Below are 17,790 nucleotides of genomic sequence, written 5' to 3'. Positions count from 1 at the left end.
ATGCAACACCAATATAAGAAAAGTGGTGTTTTTAAATATATGCAACACCAACAGTTTATATCATAATATAGCAGTTTATAGTTTATAATGGTTATAATTGATTACATGAACTTGGCTTTCAAAAATATATTCCTTCATGTCATCTCACTCAAATTAGTTTCCTTCTTTCCTTACTGGTGTATGTTTAGCCGGTATTATAGGGAACTTTTATTCTATATCTTTTTTAGTATAGAGTTTTCTCCTTATGAAAAACCCAACTATTTTACTGAGCTGTGAAGTTGTAATGCCTTTTTCTCCTATGGGCCCCAATTGCCTGAACTCAATTGACACTCAGATGACCCTGTATGTTTCAGCTATATTCATACTGGCTAAATCCAGTTTGTTAAAGACATCTCTTCCCTTGCCAAGTTTGGTAGTGATGGATGTTTCTATAAATCTCCTTACACCTATATCTCGTATGCCTCCTTTGCCCTTCGACTAGTTATTTTAGGTGTTAAGACCATCCATTCTAACTCCCCACATGTGCAGTCAGGCCCCTGATACTATAATCTTTCCGATAAGAAAATTCCGGCTTCCTCCCACCAAAGAAGCCTTTCAGCAGCTAATATTAATCTCTCCAAGGGCAGGCTGATAGAGAGTTCAAGAAGACAGGTCACATAGTTTATTCTTCTAAAACCTCCTGCTTTTTATTCTTCATTATTTATTCAATCCTTTTATTTTGTATGTTTACCACAACTTTTCTTTATGCTGCATCTTTTAACTTCAGAGTCAAACTAGTACGTTACTTCTTATAGCGTATGGCTGCTAACCTTATTACTTTCTGCTAGCAGCAGTATATCAGCAATATTACAATAGGATTTTATTCAATTTTTCTGCTCTCTATTTGTGGTGTATCTTCTGACAATGCTTATTTTTCTTAAGTTAGAGTCTGCTTTTACTCTAGGTTGTTCTTACTCACCTACTTATTTTAAAACTGAATTACAAGCAGAAACCTACTTAAAGCGAGGTCTTTTAATCCTTTTCTGTTTTTCTTTTTCCTTAAAAATACTCCTAACTCCTTTTCCCTTTATATTCAGAAGTTATAATTCTTGAATGCAAGCACACAGTAATTCTTTTCATTGAATTAGGACTCAGTATTTAACTATGCTCATCTTGGTAGAAAAGAGCTTCAGGTATACTATCATATTAAGCAAAGTGAATCATATGATCTTATACATAGAAATTGTTCATAGTATTTCATACTAACAATAATTATCACTACCTATGATTATATGTTACCACAACAATCTATACCATTTAGAATAAGCATGTTAACATGTATTTAGTAACATAGCATTATTCTGTTATTCAGGCTAGAAAGTTTCAGTAGAAATTCCAGCACCCTATTCTGGAGCTATGCCCATCTTGATAAGAGACGGTTTAGGGCTGACTGAGTTAAAGTGTCAGGCAGTCCCTGCTCCAGTTAAAGGGTCATACAGGGAGAGCATTCTTACAGCAACGGTTATAAACTAAAACTATTAAATATTACAAATACAAACTAAAAACTATTAAACATTACAAATGATTATAGTACATGCATTTCATTAATATATTTAAATCATCCAATCCATGTCCAAGGCTTCAGCTCGTTCCCAGCAGGACTCCATTTCTGTTCTGGGTTCATCCCGAGTTGGCTCAGCGAAAACCACCACCGGTCCTTTTATCCAGCGTTTGGCATCACAGGTGTGGGTCGCCATGGTCTTGACTTTATACCTACAAGACACTTGTACACGCTTAATAGGGACACCTTCCTCACATTCTAATTTACCTAGATGTGCCCATTTTACCAGGTGACCGCTCTCACAATCCATACACTCAACTCTTTTTACATCTCAGGGATTTACATTCAAATGAGAGAAAGAAAGCCCCTCGGAATCATCACATTCAAACAAGATTCGACAATGTTTCACTAAATGACTGCAGGCTGGACATGGCTTGGGCCCAGTCCGGGGTGATTCACCTCTGCATCTGTCACAGTCACACACAACAAGAGAATCACTTCTCATTTCATGAACCAGGGCTAACTCTGTGCCTCTCACAAGCATTCTGGACCTGTACATGTTTTTATCACGCATCTCCTTCTGCTCGCACGGAGACACCTTAGGGGGTATGCCATCCATCCAGAACACAGTGGGGGGCCAGAACTCACTGTTGTTCATGTCAGCAGGCACCCAGCATTTGTTTTCCTCCGCATCATCAGTGGACAAACTTAATACAACTGAATCTGACTCAATCAAGGAACCGTGAACTCTAGCCACTGAGACCCTCCATGCGAAGGGATCCAATGTCTTATTACATATAACAGTTGGTTCGGGGTCACCCGTGACAGCGCCCATGTGTAGAACGTATCAGATATATATATATATATATATATATATATATATATATATATATATATATATATATACAGTACTGTGCAAAAGTTTTAGGCAGGTGTGAAAAAATGCTGTAAAGTAAGAATGCTTTCAAAAATAGACATGTTAATAGTTTATATTTATCAATTAACAAAATGCAAAGTGAGTGAACTGAAGAAAAATCTACATCAAATCTATATTTGGTGTGACCACCCTTTGCCTTCAAAACAGCATCAATTCTTCTAGGTACACTTGCACACAGTTTTTGAAGGAACTCGGCAGGTAGGTTGGCCCAAACATCTTGGAGAACTAACCACAGTTCTTCTGTGGATTTAGGCAGCCTCAGTTGCTTCCCTCTCTTCATGTAATCCCAGACAGACTCGATGATGTTGAGATCAGGGCTCTGTGGGGGCCATACCATCGCTTCCAGGACTCCTTGTTCTTCTTTACGCTGAAGATAGTTCTTAATGACTTTCGCTGTATGTTTGGGGTCATTGTCATGCTGCAGAATAAATTTGGGGCCAATCAGATGCCTCCCTGATGGTATTGCATGATGGATAAGTATCTGCCTGTACTTCTCAGCATTGAGGAGACCATTAAGTCTGACCAAATCCCCAACTCCATTTGCAGAAATGCAGCCCCAAACTTACAAGGAACCTCCACCATGCATCACTGTTGCCTGCAGACACTCATTCGTGTACCGCTCTCCAGCCCTTCGGCGAACAAACTGCCTTCTGCTACAGCCAAATATTTCAAATTTTGACTCATCTTCAGCGTAAAGAAGAACAAGGAGTCCTGGAAGTGATGGTATGGCCCCCACAGAGCCCTGATCTCAACATCATCCAGTCTGTCTGGGATTACATGAAGAGAGAGAAGCAACTGAGGCTGCCTAAATCCACAGAAGAACTGTGGTTAGTTCTCCAAGATGTTTGGGCCAACCTACCTGCCGAGTTCCTTCAAAAACTGTGTGCAAGTGTACCTAGAAGAATTGATGCTGTTTTGAAGGCAAAGGGTGGTCACACCAAATATGGATTTGATGTAGATTTTTCTTCTGTTCACTCACTTTGCATTTAGTTAATTGATAAATATAATCTATTAACATGTCTATTTTTGAAAGCATTCTTACTTTACAGCATTTTTTCACACCTGCCTAAAACTTTTGCACAGTACTGTATATATATAGGAAGAAAACTTGCTTCCTTTTGCTCTGACAATGTTCCCCAACTCTGAGGTTTGGTTTTTCCAGCAGGACAATGCTCCATGCCACACAGCCAGGTCAATCAAGGTGTGGATGGAGGACTACCAGATCAAGACCCTGTCATGGCCAGCCCAATCTCCAGACCTGAACGCCATTGAAAACCTCTGGAATGTGATCAAGAGGAAGATGGATGGTCACAAGCCATCAAACAAAGCCGAGCTGCTTGAATTTTTGTGCCAGGAGTGGCATAAAGTCACCCAACATCAATGTGAAAGACTGGTGGAGAGCATGCCAAGACGCATGAAAGCTGTGCTTGAAAATCAGGGCTATTCCACCAAATATTGATTTCTGAACTCTTCCTAAGTTAAAACATTAGTATTGTGTTGTTTAAAAATGAATATGAACTTATTTTCTTTGCATTATTCGAGGTCTGACAACACTGCATCTTTTTTGTTATTTTGACCAGTTGTCATTTTCTGGAAATAAATGCTCTAAATGACAATATTTTTATTTGGAATTTGGGAGAAATGTTATCAGTAGTTTATAGAATAAACAAAAATGTTCATTTTACCCAAACACATACCTATAAATAGTAAAACCAGAGAAAACGGTAATTTTGCAGTGGTCTCTTAATTTTTTCCAGAGCTGTATATATAATTAGAGAATATCCTTTCAACAGCTGCTGGAATTTAGTTATATGAAATCTTTACTGCTACTTTTCATTCTAAGGAAATTTTATTTGCATACATTTGTTACATGTGTTAGTTTATCCTGTGTTATTTTTCTCTGAAGTTTTGATTGCTTTCAGTCTTGTAGGTGCGCAGCAGAGTGATTGTTGTGATTTTTCTGACACCTAGTGGCAGACTTTTGAAACGCAACAATATTGACACCTTCCTCTTCAACGCAGAGCTCCAGTTCACGTGTGGGTATGTAGCTTTGCACTAAAATTCAACACGAGTAGTTTTCCATTATTAAGAATTGTTGTGTAAACTCTCTGAATTTGTAATTATGAAGGGAAATGTAAATGTAACATATAATATTATAATTATTATCTTTAAACGTTAAATTATTCTAGTTCTCAAAGAATAAAACAATTTTTTTGACTATGATATTCAAATTCTGCTTCATTATTTCAAATTCAGTTCTTTTACACAATAATAGAAAGAGAAAAAGTGAACAAGTGAAAGAAAGTCAATGAAACAGGGAAATAGGAAAGAGTAAAAGAAAGGACAAAGGAAGGAATGAGTAAAGAAATAGAAAGATTGAAAGAAACAAAGGGAAAGAAGAGGGGAAGAGTGAAAAAGAACAGAAACATGTGGAGTGTGACATTAGGTTAAGCAATGATATGTAAGAAAACATAAAAACATTTAAGAACAAGAGGAGGCCTATCAGCCCATCCTAGTAGCTGACTGATCTGCAAACTCAATTGAGTCTTTAAGGATCCCAGTGATTCAGCATCAGCAACATGACTAGGTAGCCCATTCCATCCCCTCCCACTCTGTGTGAACAAGTGTCTCCTTCCCTCTGTCCTGAGTCTATCTCCACTTAATTTCCAGCTGTGTGTCTTCTGGTCCTGGTTTCTGTGCTGCGCTTAAAGTATTGTTTCAGGCTAACTATGTCAACTCCTTTTAAGATTTTAAACACTTTAGTCAAGTCTCCCTTCATTCTTCTTAGTTCTAGGCTAAATAGATTCGGTTCAATATTCAGCTTCAGTGCTAGCACCCCAAGAGTTAACAACAATGAAACCGGACACCAAAGCTTGTACTTCGACGTTTCCTGCAAGAACTCTGCAAAGAGAAGCAGAGGCTCACAGAGCACAAGATAAAACAGCAGACAAACTTCAAGAAAAACTAGGAAAGTGGACTATCGGTAAGTTGAGAATGTTCGATACTATCTTTCACTGTAGATGTCTGTCTCTGTTACTGCAGGATCAGGGTATTGCTAGGGGGAGAGTGGGACTCAGTTTTTACACTTTTTAACAGTCTCATTATCTGTCAGTAGGGACTTCTCACCGATAGTAAGATTGCACACGACCCTGTAGTAAACAACACTGCAACCGTCCAGTTGTCAGACACCAGCTTTTTAAAATGAATTCTGTTCTACACGTACACACAAAACAAGAGCTCTACCAAAACAAACAACAATGGACTGCAGGCTTGAGGTTGTATGCACTGTATGGTGTACATTATTCATTTAATAATAATAATAATAATAATAATAATAATAATAATAATAGTGAAAATGGTTAGTTCTCCAAACCCTAGTGGCTATTTGTCTGAGTTTTGTTGTTCTGATTTGCTCCACCCCACACCCACACACGCTTTGTCCCTGAGGATGAACTGAAATGGTAAACAGATGTACAGTGCTCCCTTGCTATAAGGCTCTCTGTTATAACGCGCCTCGGATATAACGCTCCTACAGCATGTCCCCCAATTCCCTATGCTGGTGATTCATGCAATATTTCTACAGTAAATACAGTTACCGGTGTTCAAACTGTAAACAACTTCTCAGTGTAACTTCCGTTTCTGTCTCTCCCTTCGCTTCAGCCCCGCTCCGGCAGCCGAACCTGGGGCGAGCCTGTCCCCTCTTCCCCTCTCCCGACCCGCTCTCCTTCTCGCACTTGGTTTGCTTGTCTGTCGCTTCGAACTCAACCAGACTATTTATAGTTTAAAAACTGCTTATTAAAACGAACCACGAGTGGGAATGTTACCTATTTTTTTGTGTAAAAAATAGCGTTGATTACATGTTACTTTAGTCATGGTTAATTCACGGAAAGTTACGTTTTTGCTTCACCATATGTACATTATACAGAGGGAGTTATTTTATTTTGTATTTTAGTTAGATGTGTGTGCTCTTCGATTATAATGCTGGTATTGTGTGTCCACCGAGGCCAGCATTATAGCGAGAGAACACTGTATTAAACAACCCCCATATTGTTGTGTTTAGCATGAAGCCTACATGTGTATTACCGTCCTTTGAGATGAATACTTCAAACAATATTAACTGTGTTCATTCCCAGCACAGCGATGGATCAGCCCCAAGACACTCAGCCCTCCGCCCCCCTCAGCCCCAGTGTGAGGCAAGAAGGGCCTGCTGTCGCCATCCGCTTTGAGAAGGCCCAAAACCGAATCCAAAAGTTCACAGAAGGACATCCTGGATCTCTGGGGGTGAGTGGAATCTCCAGAGAGACACAACAGTTCCATGAATCTCCAGAGAGACACAACAGTTCCATGAATCTCCAGAGAGACACAACAGTTCCATGAATCTCCAGAGAGACACAACAGTTCCATGAATCTCCAGAGAGACACAACAGTTCCATGAATCTCCAGAGAGACACAACAGTTCCATGAATCTCCAGAGAGACACAACAGTTCCATGAATCTCCAGAGAGACACAACAGTTCCATGAATCTCCAGAGAGACACAACAGTTCCATGAATCTCCAGAGAGACACAACAGTTCCATGAATCTCCAGAGAGACACAACAGTTCAATGAATCTCCAGAGAGACACAAAGTTCCATGAATCTCCAGAGAGACACAACAGTTCCATGAATCTCCAGAGAGACACAACAGTTCCATGAATCTCCAGAGAGACACAACAGTTCCAAGAATGCTCTCTGCTGTGCACATCCATTCATTATATATGCCTGCTACTATTTTGCTTTCTGGTATAAGTTTTGTTTGCTACACCCATTGTAATTCTCAGTTTTCTTTGTGGTTTCCAGGTAGCTCAGATCATGTTTTGCCTGTTTCATTTTGGATGCATTGCCATTATGTTGGCGCAGTATGACGAACACCATGTGGTACTATTGATTCACATTGGAACTGGATTTCTGGTTAGTGTCTTTCTGTCTAATTCTAGCTATTCAGTTCATTTTGTTATCAGACTTATTTGTGGAATTAAAGAGAAGGTTGGAGAATGATGTGCCCTGTGCTGTCTCTACTGCCCTGTGCTGTCTCTACTGCCCTGTGCTGTCCTTATTGCCCTGTGCTGTCCTTATTGCCCTGTGCTGTCTCTACTGCCCTGTGCTGTCTCTACTGCCCTGTGCTGTCCTTATTGCCCTGTGCTGTCCTTACTGCCCTGTGCTGTCTCTACTGTCCTTTTCTGTCCAGTGCTGTTCTCCAGTGTCCTGTACTACCTTCAACATACAGTATAGTCTGATATGTATTTAGTCCTGTATTTCATTGTGAAATAAAGAACTAAATCAGACAGGCCTTTACTTTAGTGAAATCCAAAAAAGAAGACAAAATGCACCTGCTTGGACGATGTTTTTGGAAAGGCAACCCATTATAGAAGCAGTTTGTCTGTCCCGACCTGAACTGATTTGAAACTGATCTGTGCTCCTCCCCTTCCCCGCAGGTCTGAGTTGGGCTGGTCTCAGACTGATCTGAGGGTCAGTGTGGACAGGCAGGCTGATCTGAGGATCAGTGTGGACAGGCAGGCTGATCTGAGGGGTAGTGTGGACAGGCAGGATGGTCTGAGGGGTAGTGTGGACAGGCAGGATGGTCTGAGGGGTAGTGTGGACAGGCAGGCTGATCTGAGGGGTAGTGTGGAGGGGCAGGATGATCTGAGGGGTAGTGTGGACAGGCAGGCTGATCTGAGGGGCAGTGTGGACAGGCAGGCTGATCTGAGGGGTAGTGTGGACAGGCAGGATGGTCTGAGGGGTAGTGTGGACAGGCAGGCTGATCTGAGGATCAGTGTGGACAGGCAGGCTGATCTGAGGGGTAGTGTGGACAGGCAGGATGGTCTGAGGGGTAGTGTGGACAGGCAGGATGGTCTGAGGGGTAGTGTGGACAGGCAGGCTGATCTGAGGGGTAGTGTGGAGGGGCAGGATGATCTGAGGGGTAGTGTGGACAGGCAGGCTGATCTGAGGGGCAGTGTGGACAGGCAGGCTGATCTGAGGGGTAGTGTGGAGGGGCAGGATGATCTGAGGGGTAGTGTGGACAGGCAGGCTGATCTGAGGGGCAGTGTGGACAGGCAGGATGGTCTGAGGGGTAGTGTGGAGGGGCAGGATGGTCTGAGGGGTAGTGTGGACAGGCAGGCTGATCTGAGGGGTAGTGTGGAGGGGCAGGATGATCTGAGGGGTAGTGTGGACAGGCAGGCTGATCTGAGGGGTAGTGTGGAGGGGCAGGATGATCTGAGGGGTAGTGTGGACAGGCAGGCTGATCTGAGGGGCAGTGTGGACAGGCAGGCTGATCTGAGGGGTAGTGTGGAGGGGCAGGATGATCTGAGGGGTAGTGTGGACAGGCAGGCTGATCTGAGGATCAGTGTGGACAGGCAGGCTGATCTGAGGGGTAGTGTGGACAGGCAGGATGGTCTGAGGGGTAGTGTGGACAGGCAGGATGGTCTGAGGGGTAGTGTGGACAGGCAGGCTGATCTGAGGGGTAGTGTGGAGGGGCAGGATGATCTGAGGGGTAGTGTGGACAGGCAGGCTGATCTGAGGGGCAGTGTGGACAGGCAGGCTGATCTGAGGGGTAGTGTGGAGGGGCAGGATGATCTGAGGGGTAGTGTGGACAGGCAGGCTGATCTGAGGGGCAGTGTGGACAGGCAGGATGGTCTGAGGGGTAGTGTGGAGGGGCAGGATGGTCTGAGGGGTAGTGTGGACAGGCAGGCTGATCTGAGGGGTAGTGTGGAGGGGCAGGATGATCTGAGGGGTAGTGTGGACAGGCAGGCTGATCTGAGGGGCAGTGTGGACAGGCAGGCTGATCTGAGGGGTAGTGTGGACAGGCAGGCTGATCTGGGGGGTAGTGTGGAGGGGCAGGATGGTCTGAGGGGTAGTGTGGACAGGCAGGCTGATCTGAGGGGTAGTGTGGAGGGGCAGGATGATCTGAGGGGTAGTGTGGACAGGCAGGCTGATCCGAGGGTTAGTGTGGACAGGCAGACTGATCCGAGGGTTAGTGTGGGCAGGCAGACTGATCTGAGGGTTAGTGTGGGCAGGCAGACTGATCTGAGGTTTAGTGTGGGCAGGCAGACTGATCTGAGGGTTAGTGTGGGCAGGCAGACTGATCTGAGGGTTAGTGTGGACAGACAGGCTGATCTGAGGGGTAGTGTGGACAGGCAGGCTGATCTGAGGGGTAGTGTGGACAGGCAGATTGCTCTGGGATCTCACTTTGGTTTGTCAGCCAAGTCTGAACACAGCTTTACATTACATCTTCACAGGGCTGTATATATATAACATGCCTCTTTATAGATACTGCATCATTATGTCTGTCCCTTTATTCCTCCTGTGATGTTTTTGTAGATGTATTTACAGATGACATTCTTCTCTTTAGGTGCTGATCGCCGGGGCTTTGGCAATAGCTTCTGATAAAACTCTTCGTCTCCCTATAGTAAGTCTTATTTGTATGTCAGTCTAACATTAAAGTGTCACTGAACAGGCTGTCGGGTTTAAAACACAGCATATTACTTTCCCTAACTTTCTGCTTTCAGGTACGTATTCCTGCATTATCTTTTTCAACAGAATCACGATTGTTATGATATTTGTATTAACACACTTTAATTAACAAAAACCAACAGGAACAAATAAACAGAGCATGAGGGCCAAAATAAAAGGTTTAAACAAAACAAAAGAGGCTGGCATCGCCTTCACTATAAAATTGCAAACTGGTACAAACAGCACAGCACAGCTCAGCACAGCACAGCACAGCTCAACACAGCACAGCACAGCACAGCACAGCACAGCACAGCTCAACACAGCACAGCACAGCACAGCTCAACACAGCACAGCACAGCACAGCTCAGCACAGCACAGCACAGCACAGCTCAACACAGCACAGCACAGCACAGCTCAACACAGCACAGCACAGCACAGCTCAGCACAGCACAGCTCAGCACAGCACAGCACAGCACAGCTCGGCACAGCTCAGCACAGCACAGCACAGCTCGGCACAGCACAGCACAGCACAGCTCACTCACTCACTCACTCACTCACTCACAGCAGGGTGCTGTTAGATTTTGCCAGCAGAGTTTCCACAGTGCTGCACATTTGACTTTGTTAGTGTAAAGGTTTAATGACGGCAGGTTCACAAAATCTTACAAGCTCCCTTTAGGCAATTGGATAAGCAGCTATCAGAAGTTGGAAGATGTGAAGTGTGAAGTACCTCCACTGCTGTATCTCCCCTTCACTGAGGACTGTATCCAATGGGGTTCATATGGGTTCAAAGCTGCTTGAATTTTACTGAGTCTTGTTTGTATCATTTCAGATCAAGGCATGTCTTGGCATGGAAGTCCTTGGATGTACTTTCATGGGTTTTATATTATCAGTATACATTGTGATGTCAAACCCAATCGGTCTTTCTTACTGCCATTTCCACTTTGAGAATGAGACATACAGCAGAGAATTGAAACTGTGTGATAAGTATAACGTAAGTGTTCTATTATTTGATCATAGCTGGTGTAAGTCTCGCCCCGATTGCCTGCTGAACCCTCTCGAAACTAACCAGCAGGGCGACGTCACAATTTCCACTTAACATTTCAAGCTCTTTATTTTACACTGTGAACTTTTATAATTTTTTTTATATTAAGACATTTAAAAAGAACTACAGTCAAAGTATTTTTATATTAACTTGCTAACTTTTTGATAACCATTCTCTCCAATTGCCCGACACCTTGTTTTCCATTGAATGAGCAGTTCAGCCTATTTTGTCTGTCAAATGATAACAGAGTAATACTTAGTTCACAGTCTGAAGCAAATTAGTTTGTAGTCCTTTCAAAACTGCAACCTTGTCCCTGATTCTCTCCCCTGGTAAAGGCATGGCTGCATGGTGTGCAGGGGGGGTCACACAGTCAGGAGAGCACAGGGGTCCCCAAGGGTCTCCCCTGGTAAAGGCACGGCCACGTGGTGTGCAGGGGGAGTCATACAGTAAGGGGAGTGCAGGTTCATGTATTTTGGAGAAAATCAGGGGTAGAATAATTGAGCACTCTAATTTAAAACAAAAAGAATAAAGAAAAATGCAACCTTTACACTAAATAGAAAATGTATGCAATTATTATCACTTTAATATTATGGGTGACTGTGAGATATCACCGAAAAGGCAATTTAATTTGAACCTGACCGGTGTCCTCATTAAGATTTTCAAATTGGAATTCTTATGTCAGGGCTCTGTATAATATCTTTGTTTATTTTCTCTTTTCTCAACAGACGATTGAGGATTGTATTGGTATGGAGATGCTTTTTGCATTAGCTGTGCAAGTTGCAACCGGCATAACCATCGCTATCTACTGCTGTAAAGCAATCCAGTGCTGTGGTGCCCCAAGGAGCATGGTAAGTGTGATCCCGTTTACTACACTCTGATCCCTTACTTACTAAATATCATAGTACCCCAACCCCAACCCTAACCCTAACTTACTAAATATCATAGTATCTCTGAATACATAAACATCTCCTCTTTAAATATGAGCAAAATATTCAAATTCATATGAGTGGGTTTCTGATTGCTGCACATTGAAAAAAAATATCTTAAAACAGCTCATTTTAGGGGTCCCCGAGGGTCTCCCCTGGTAAAGGCACGGCCGTGTGGTGTGCAGGAGGAGTCACACAGTCAGGGGAGCGCAGGCTCCTGGCTGTTTTGATCTTCAAATATTTATATTTTGTATTTAACAAATATAATTGCACCTAAAATTAAATCTCACAATAAATGCATGATTAGTCACATATGCAAAATAATGCATTTATTCATTTTATTTTAATATTTGTACTACAAAATATAACACACAGTTCCCAGGATTCAGAAATGTAACTTTGCCTCCACCCTTTGTAAACAGGGTAGTAAGTTAACATTAACCACTATGATTAAATGACAATAATAGATACAAAGGAAATACTATTTTATTAATTAATTTAACGGTCTATCATATTAAGTGTTATTATTAAAACAATGTGGTTTGTGCCTGGAGTACATTAGAAAAACAAAAAAAAAAGATTCTTGTAAAATGTAGCCTTTTAATAAAGATATGGACAATATTTGAAAAGTTTAAAACAGTTTTCTATATTTTACAATTTCATGGTAACCAACTTAAAACAAAAAACAGCGACGCGCAGGGTGTTTAATGATTAAAGTTCACACACAGAAAATGCCAGCTGGCACTGTGAACCCTCCCTTTAATTTCAGAAACTTGCACAAGCGCAGTAAAGGTGAGATCTACTTTTTTCACGATCTACCAGTTTCCTGTGACACCGGTATCTTAAACTCCACTATACATTCATTATATAGGTTTCAAATGTGCAGTTTTGAAAGAAACACCTGTTTTAGCCAAGTTGTATTGTCATTTCAGAACACCAGGTTAAAGAAAGTTCTCAGTTTGCTAGACTCGTTTTTGCCTCAGCAGTGTCTTCTGGGTCGGGTTACTGGCTGAAAGCATGGCAGTCAATAGGAGAAGCAGCTGATTGGTTATTGACAGCAAAGAAGCCAGTGAAGGGGTGGGCACTCTCCAGGTGACCACTCCCTTAATTAAAGGCATGGAAACAGAGTGTAGGACTAGATATCATGTGTTTCTTTCAGAACTGCACATTTGAGACTTATATAGTGAATGGAGGTGCTCCACAGGGACGTTGTTTTGTTTGTTACAAAGAATTGAAGCTCATGTTGTATTCAATTCTTTCTTCACAGCCCGTGATTGTTATCCAGCAACCTTCTGAGCAAGCGGAGAGCTAAGCATCCTCCTCCAATGCTGAACCTAAGAAGACAGCGGCAATGGAGACTACAACTGAACAAACAAATATCCAATTCCTATGTATTTTTTATTATAACCTCCTATACTAGTATATTCAGTGGAGTGAAATATATCATCATGATTCATAAACAATATTATGATTGTATTCAAACATACAGTACCTATAGTATTTACAGAAGGAAATTAACTAACGAGAGGAGGCCATTCAACCTATCAGAGCTCGTCCGGTTCCCAGCAGCTGATTGATCTCAGAACTTTGTCAAGTTGGATCTTGAAGGATCCCAGTGATTCTGCCTCAACATCATAGCTAGGTAACCCATTCCATCCCCTCACCACTCTCTGTGTGAAGACGTGTCTCCTTCCCTCTGTCCTAAGTCTATCTCGTCTTCATTTCAATCTGTGTGTCCTCTGGTCCTGGTTTCTGTGCTGTGCTTGAATTTGGGTTAGGTTAACGTTATCACCTTGTTTCGATTTAAAGACTTCACTAAAGTCACCCCTATTTCTTCTGCCTAGATTCAGTTCCCTCAATATTCAGAACTCTTTCCTGTAAAACCTGGGATTAGTGTGGATGCTCTTCATTACCTTTCAAAATGCTTTTAGAAATCAGAAAAGAAACAAGTCTTTCTCAAGGTCTTCAATATTGAAATGAGGTTAGATTCATTTTCTTATATCAGTGGGTGATGTGGCCTCCCCAGTTGATAAAGTGTGGTCTCTTAATGGACCCAGTAGAGGAAAGTGCTGTTTTGTATCAAACATTAACCTTGCAGAGGTGTAAATGGTTCTAGTTGCAGCAGGACATGTAGAAGTTACACGTGGGATAAAAGAGCATTGTAACAGCTTGGCATCTCAGCCCATTGAATTGAATGGAGAGGCGAGGACTGGAAGCAAACCACGAACTACGGTTCAAAGACAAACGTTTTACCATTCAACCGTACAGCAAGCTGTGTAGTGATGTCAGTATTATAAACTCATGAGCACGCAATAAGTCATTTGAATCACCCTTGCATAGTTCTTGCATTAAACTTGCATTTTGTGTGATCCTAGCATGCTCCCTGTGTTTCCCTGGTTTGGAAGACCACTGTTACATTAATAACTGGGAGGACCCCCTACAAAATTAGCACATTTCTGTCATAGGATTGTTTTATGGTGACTACTCTTATAAAAGTCTAACATAGCAAATGCATAGTGTAACAAAACATAGTGAAAGCATGGTACAGCATAGGCAAGCATTGTAAAACCCAGAGAGGTGTGGTAAAGCATAGGGAAGCATTGTAAAGCACAGAGAGGTCTGGTAAAGCATAGGGAAGCATTGTAAAGCACAGAGAGGTGTGGTAAAACATAGGGAAGCATTGTGAAACCCAGAGAGGTATGGTAAAGCATAGGGAAGCATTGTAAAGCACAGAGAGGTCTGGTAAAGCATAGGGAAGCATTGTAAAGCACAGAGAGGTCTGGTAAAGCATAGGGAAGCATTGTAAAGCACAGAGAGGTGTGGTAAAGCATAGGCAAGCATTGTAAAACCCAGAGAGGTATGGTAAAGCATAGGGAAGCATTGTAAAGCACAGAGAGGTGTGGTAAAGCATAGGCAAGCATTGTAAAGCACAGAGAGGTGTGGTAAAGCATAGGGAAGCATTGTAAAGCACAGAGAGGTGTGGTAAAGCATAGGCAAGCATTGTAAAGCACAGAGAGGGGTGGTAAAGCATAGGGAAGCATTGTAAAGCCCAGAGAGGTATGGTATAGCAGATTTATAAGCATGGCAAACCAGGGCAAACTATGATAAATGCATGACCATGGGAAAAGCATGTGAAAACTGCAAAATCACTGTGCAAATTTACTGCAGAAACTTTTATAGGGGTCTGCTTAGCATGCAGTGATAGAGAAGAGATAGATCATAATGGTGAGGCATCTTGCAATAGCTATGAGCTAATAGTTGAGAGAAGGATGCTGCCAGCTGGCTGTGCACCATAAGCCTGTATCCTTAATAAAAAAAAAGCTTGACCCTGCAGAAAAACGTCTCTTTTATTATTCAATTATTGGGGGTGTCATAATCTGGGGGTAGAAGGCGGTGCCTGTGTTACCGTTAGAGTAGAGCTCGCTAGAATCTCAAGATAACTGATTAGAATATCGATCCAGTGTAGCTCACAAACTTAAGTCTAAACATTTTCACTGGAAAATGGTATTTCAATTATATACTCAGAAACGGAAGATGACACTAATTAACCACCGCTTACTGATGAAACTCTTCACAGGGTCGTTCGATCTCTCAAAAAGTCTTGTGGGACTGCAACTTTGATATAACCATTTTCACATAAAAACACACACACACACAAATAAACAGTCAAAATAACAACACCTATGTCTTACCGCTTCCTCTCGCTCGCCTGTGCCTCTATATTAATAACTGGTTTACAGCTATATCGTCTTGTTTAAGTTTTTGCCGTTTCCTCTTAAAAACTTTACTGTCAGAATTTTGAGTTTTTCAATTCGCTGTTCGCCTGTTTAGAATTGGAATGTCTGCAACAAAACTACAACTCCCAGTATGCACTGCTACAACACGGCTGCACCTGGAAAGTAGACTTTGCTTAAACTGTCGACAGGCACGGCAAACTTAGCCGCTTGATATTTCGGTCACAAAAAAAAAAAAAAAAAAAGACGACAGAGGTAAAACTTTACACAATACCGAAATGTGAATAAAAACTGTTTATTTCCCTTTCTATGAACCAAGCAAATGTCTTAAATCGCACTACCCCAGCAACAGAGCGCGCTACCCCAGCAACAGAGCGCTCTACCCCAGCAACAGAGCGCGCTACCCCAGCAACAGAGCGCTCTACCCCAGCAACAGAGCGCTCTACCCCAGCAACAGAGCGCGCTACCCCAGCAACAGAGCGCTCTACCCCAGCAACAGAGCGCTCTACCCCAGCAACAGAGCGCGCTACCCCAGCAACAGAGCGCGCTACCCCAGCAACAGCGTGCTACCCCAGCAACAGAGCGCTCTACCCCAGCAACAGAGCGCTCTACCCCAGCAACAGAGCGCTCTACCCCAGCAACAGAGCGCTCTACCCCAGCAACAGAGCGCGCTACCCCAGCAACAGAGCGCGCTACCCCAGCAACAGAGCGCGCTACCCCAGCAACAGAGCGCTCTACCCCAGCAACAGAGCGCTCTACCCCAGCAACAGAGCGCTCTACCCCAGCAACAGAGCGCGCTACCCCAGCAACAGAGCGCTCTACCCCAGCAACAGAGCGCTCTACCCCAGCAACAGAGCGCGCTACCCCAGCAACAGAGCGCGCTACCCCAGCAACAGAGCGCTCTACCCCAGCAACAGAGCGCTCTACCCCAGCAACAGAGCGCTCTACCCCAGCAACAGAGCGCTCTACCCCAGCAACAGAGCGCTCTACCCCAGCAACAGAGCGCGCTACCCCAGCAACAGCGTGCTACCCCAGCAACAGAGCGCGCTACCCCAGCAACAGCGTGCTACCCCAGCAACAGAGCGCTCTACCCCAGCAACAGAGCGCGCTACCCCAGCAACAGCGTGCTACCCCAGCAACAGAGCGCGCTACCCCAGCAACAGCGCTCTACCCCAGCAACAGAGCGCGCTACCCCAGCAACAGAGCGCTCTACCCCAGCAACAGAGCGCTCTACCCCAGCAACAGAGCGCGCTACCCCAGCAACAGCGTGCTACCCCAGCAACAGAGCGCGCTACCCCAGCAACAGCGTGCTACCCCAGCAACAGAGCGCGCTACCCCAGCAACAGAGCGCTCTACCCCAGCAACAGAGCGCGCTACCCCAGCAACAGCGTGCTACCCCAGCAACAGAGCGCGCTACCCCAGCAACAGCGTGCTACCCCAGCGAGCGCTGTCAAACTGCCAAACAGCAACGCGTCTCCACAATTGTTTACTGTAATTGGCCAGAGAAACACACTTTTCCAACATCGAAATTACCTCGGCAACGGACTCTCTGCTTTCAATTTTTGGGCCAAACTGCATTTCCCATGAGGGAGTCACAGTAAACACCTGTAGGCCACCCGAAAAATCTGACTGATGGTAAACCACGTCTCACAAGGCAGAAATGTTAGCAAACCTAAACACCCTCGAACAAACTAGTGAACATAAAAATTCCAAAATAATTATATATATAAAAAATAAATGTTAAAGCGCGTAATTTCGCATCTTAACTGTTTTTTCAGCCTGCTCGAAAAACAAAACAAAACAAAAAAAATTGCCACGAAAACCTGAGGGCAAAAAAAAAACAACAGACAGGCCACTCTGTATGCAAACCTTGTTTTAAATTGTGTTAAAGTTATTCAAGTTGTTACGATTTGAAATACAATTCTTGATGCAGTTCCCTCTCTATCACTGACACTGAGTAAGCCCGCCCCACAACAAGCAGCAAAACAGAACTTCGTACTCTGGCAGCAAAACAAATTATTCACCAGAGATTATAAAAAATAAAATAAAATAAAATAAAAAATACTGCAGGGGATACTGTTTCATACATGAGAACTGAATGGCCGACCTCGGGGTGGGATACT

At 43.3% G+C, this 17,790-nt stretch overlaps 1 protein-coding gene across 1 annotated transcript; it reads left to right on the top strand.

The window, feature by feature from the left end:
* Positions 1–4,440: 4,440 nt before the first annotated feature.
* LOC117404473 (uncharacterized) lies at positions 4,441–14,570 on the top strand. Its single transcript, XM_059015286.1, has 8 exons — positions 4,441–4,517; positions 5,266–5,460; positions 6,616–6,758; positions 7,317–7,427; positions 9,865–9,921; positions 10,795–10,956; positions 11,733–11,855; positions 13,201–14,570. The coding sequence occupies exons 2-8, from the start codon at positions 5,331–5,333 to the stop codon at positions 13,243–13,245; spliced, it is 771 nt and encodes a 256-aa protein (XP_058871269.1). The 5' UTR covers positions 4,441–4,517; positions 5,266–5,330; the 3' UTR covers positions 13,246–14,570.
* Positions 14,571–17,790: the final 3,220 nt, after the last annotated feature.

This window comes from Acipenser ruthenus, chromosome 50, assembly GCF_902713425.1.
Source record: "Acipenser ruthenus chromosome 50, fAciRut3.2 maternal haplotype, whole genome shotgun sequence".
Lineage (NCBI taxonomy): Eukaryota > Metazoa > Chordata > Actinopteri > Acipenseriformes > Acipenseridae > Acipenser > Acipenser ruthenus.
Note: the sequence above shows the minus strand (reverse complement) of the source record. Positions and strands in the feature narration are given on the sequence as shown.